We start from the raw sequence: 2,500 nt of genomic DNA on the forward strand, positions 1-2,500 counted from the left end.
CTCGAGCTCATAATCTAATTGTTAAATAGTTTACCCCGCCAAAATACACAAAACTTACATTAGAGTTGTTTGAACTCCCTCTTCATCTGGAGCAGGATGAGCTGCAGTATTTGAATTGCCTGCTGCCTCAGCAGTAGCCACAGCAACAGCTACAGCTTCAGCCGCCGCAGCGGCTGCTGCTGCTGCAGCCGATGCAGCTGCAGCAGCTGCCGCAACTGCAGAACTTACCCCAGTCCCAGCCTCCCGAGGCACAGTAACCTTTTCAGCCACAGCTGTTGCGGCAGCTGCAGCCTTTTTCGCAGCCTCAGCACACTGCGAAGTGTTTGGGGACGGTTTGCGGGATTTCCAATATAGCAGCCACACTGTACCGATAAGAGACAACAACGCAGTTTTCATAACATCATCTGCAGTTTCCCGACCATAAAAGGACCGCCCAGCTAATACTGGGCCAATAACAGCAAAACAGAGACCAAAAAATCCTGCTGTTACTATGCTAGCACGCTGAATACAGAGTATACTTTTGCACTTGTCTATGTCACATATTTCGTAGATTGAATAGAATAAAGCGACGAAAGCAAAGGAGATAATTAGTAAAACAGACAAGCCCCAAGTTGGATTGATCATGATACCGATTGCGACCCAGTATAAATGGTATAAAAGCAAGTTTATTGACACGATAAGACTTAATCTGCTTAAAAATGAATTAACCATCAAACCTTCACAACATTTACAGCACTGTAATATAACGGATATTACAAAACATTCCAAAGCTATAAATGTTGGAATTACGTAGAAGGGAAAATTACCCTTCGTTGAATTTTCACTGGATGACAGCACTACTAAACAACAAACTGCAACCTCTATCACAAACGTCAGAAAGAGGAAACAACACAAAAACGTTACAGAACGAATAAGTGGCTTTTCTCTTTTGGGACAAAAATCCTTACAACAACAGGATTGTTCCACGTTTGCAGAGCACAATACACAATCCTCTTCTTTGGAAGAGTGTTGGTTCAAATAATCTAAAGCCATAAAGAATAATATTGGACTCAGCATTACGGTACACAAAAGAGAACAACACAAAACTACCCTCAGGTAAACACCGCGTCCCGTGGCGTCAATGTCTGAAATATGCCCTTCTATGACGCATTCCGCAGAATTTAACCGGGGATCTCGTTTGCTTGGAATTACAGCGAGATCTTGGAGCTGTAAGATAATTAACCAACAAAAGCATTATTAAGAAATGCATTCGGTAACATAATTATGAAATTATAAGTAAAGAAATTCATTTCTTTTTATTACTTTTCTAGCAGTTTAAGTTTTTTTTTTTATTGCGAGGGGCGGTTCTTTTTTTCAACGGATTACAAGCGACCGGCAGTTAATCTCTAATTACGGGATAAAAAGAAGTAGTGCATTTTTGCCCTCTTAACTCTGCCACGCCCGTTCACTGTCCCTTGTCTTACTTATGTTCTATCAACGATAAGCCCGAGGGGGAGGGGGAGGGGGAGGGGGCAAAGAATGGGATTTGATTGACATGGCGTCCCCGACGGTGAGGATTTTGACCTTGTACGCCTGCCCCAGGGTGGGGATGTTTGATCGTTCATTACCAGCGACCGAGTAAGACTGGTGACAAGTATTTGTGACTGGTTATTAAAGTAGAGCTGAAAAAAAGAGGAAAGCAACAAATTTGCTAGTTTTTTTCTTGATTCTCTGTTGCACTAATGGTTGTCTAGGCAATACAAAAAAAAAAAATTAAAGCGCTTGTTAACGTAACTTTTATTCTGTTTATTGCTTGCTGTTGCAGTGAGTGGAGTTTGAGGTTTTTTAAGAGAAACTGTCAAAATCGGGACTGGCTGGGGTCCGAATTCTCACTAGGGACTCAGATTTTTTCTCGTGACAAACGAATTTACATCTTTCTTTAGATACAAGCGTCTTGTAGTCAGTTTAACGTCACCATAACCATGTACAGATCATATCCATGCATGTACTTACCGCAGCCAGCACACTTTCAATTATATTTTTCCTGTCTTTCACCGAAACATTACAACAAAAATGTGGAATGGTGATGTTTAGTTCTTGCGTGAGATCAGTCACCAGTATTGAGCCAAGAGACCAAACCTCCAGGAAAACCGCTGGAAAAGCAGCATAAAGACAGTTCAAACTCCAAGTGTATTTAATCACTTCAGATGTGGAATTGTCTGTCTTATTGGGTCCATTCTGACCATACAAATTCACAAATACACGAACCGAAGAAGGTCTCTTCGCTGGATATAGAGCTGATTCAATGTTAAAACTGTTCTTGTCTGATGCCAAGGCATTATAGATGTCACCATAGGTTCCTATACATGTGGAGATGTTGACACAATTATCTATTACATCTGCTTGGGTGCTGTGGACGGCAATATCAATCAAAATGACATGCAAGAAGAGGCCAACACAGAATGTTGATCTTGCCACATATGCCATGTTCCATTCACCTTTTTCCTGTAGCAAAAAAAAG

General features: G+C 41.3%; 1 protein-coding gene across 2 annotated transcripts in view; it reads right to left on the minus strand.

Moving 5' to 3' along the window:
• Window positions 1-2,500, minus strand: part of LOC138003482 (uncharacterized) — a 12,077-nt gene that overhangs the window by 2,397 nt on the left and 7,180 nt on the right. For both annotated transcript variants that reach the window (XM_068849576.1, XM_068849575.1), the window contains exons 2-3: window positions 1,993-2,484; window positions 1-1,206 (exon numbers count right to left, since the gene is read on the minus strand). The exon at window positions 1-1,206 is cut by the window's left edge and continues 2,397 nt beyond it. In XM_068849576.1, coding sequence (XP_068705677.1) covers window positions 55-1,206; window positions 1,993-2,466 — 1,626 coding nt within the window. In that variant the 5' untranslated portion in view covers window positions 2,467-2,484 and the 3' untranslated portion in view covers window positions 1-54. The remainder of the gene's footprint in view (window positions 1,207-1,992; window positions 2,485-2,500) is intronic.

Source organism: Montipora foliosa, chromosome 5 (assembly GCF_036669935.1).
Source record: "Montipora foliosa isolate CH-2021 chromosome 5, ASM3666993v2, whole genome shotgun sequence".
NCBI classification, from domain to species: Eukaryota; Metazoa; Cnidaria; class Anthozoa; order Scleractinia; family Acroporidae; genus Montipora; species Montipora foliosa.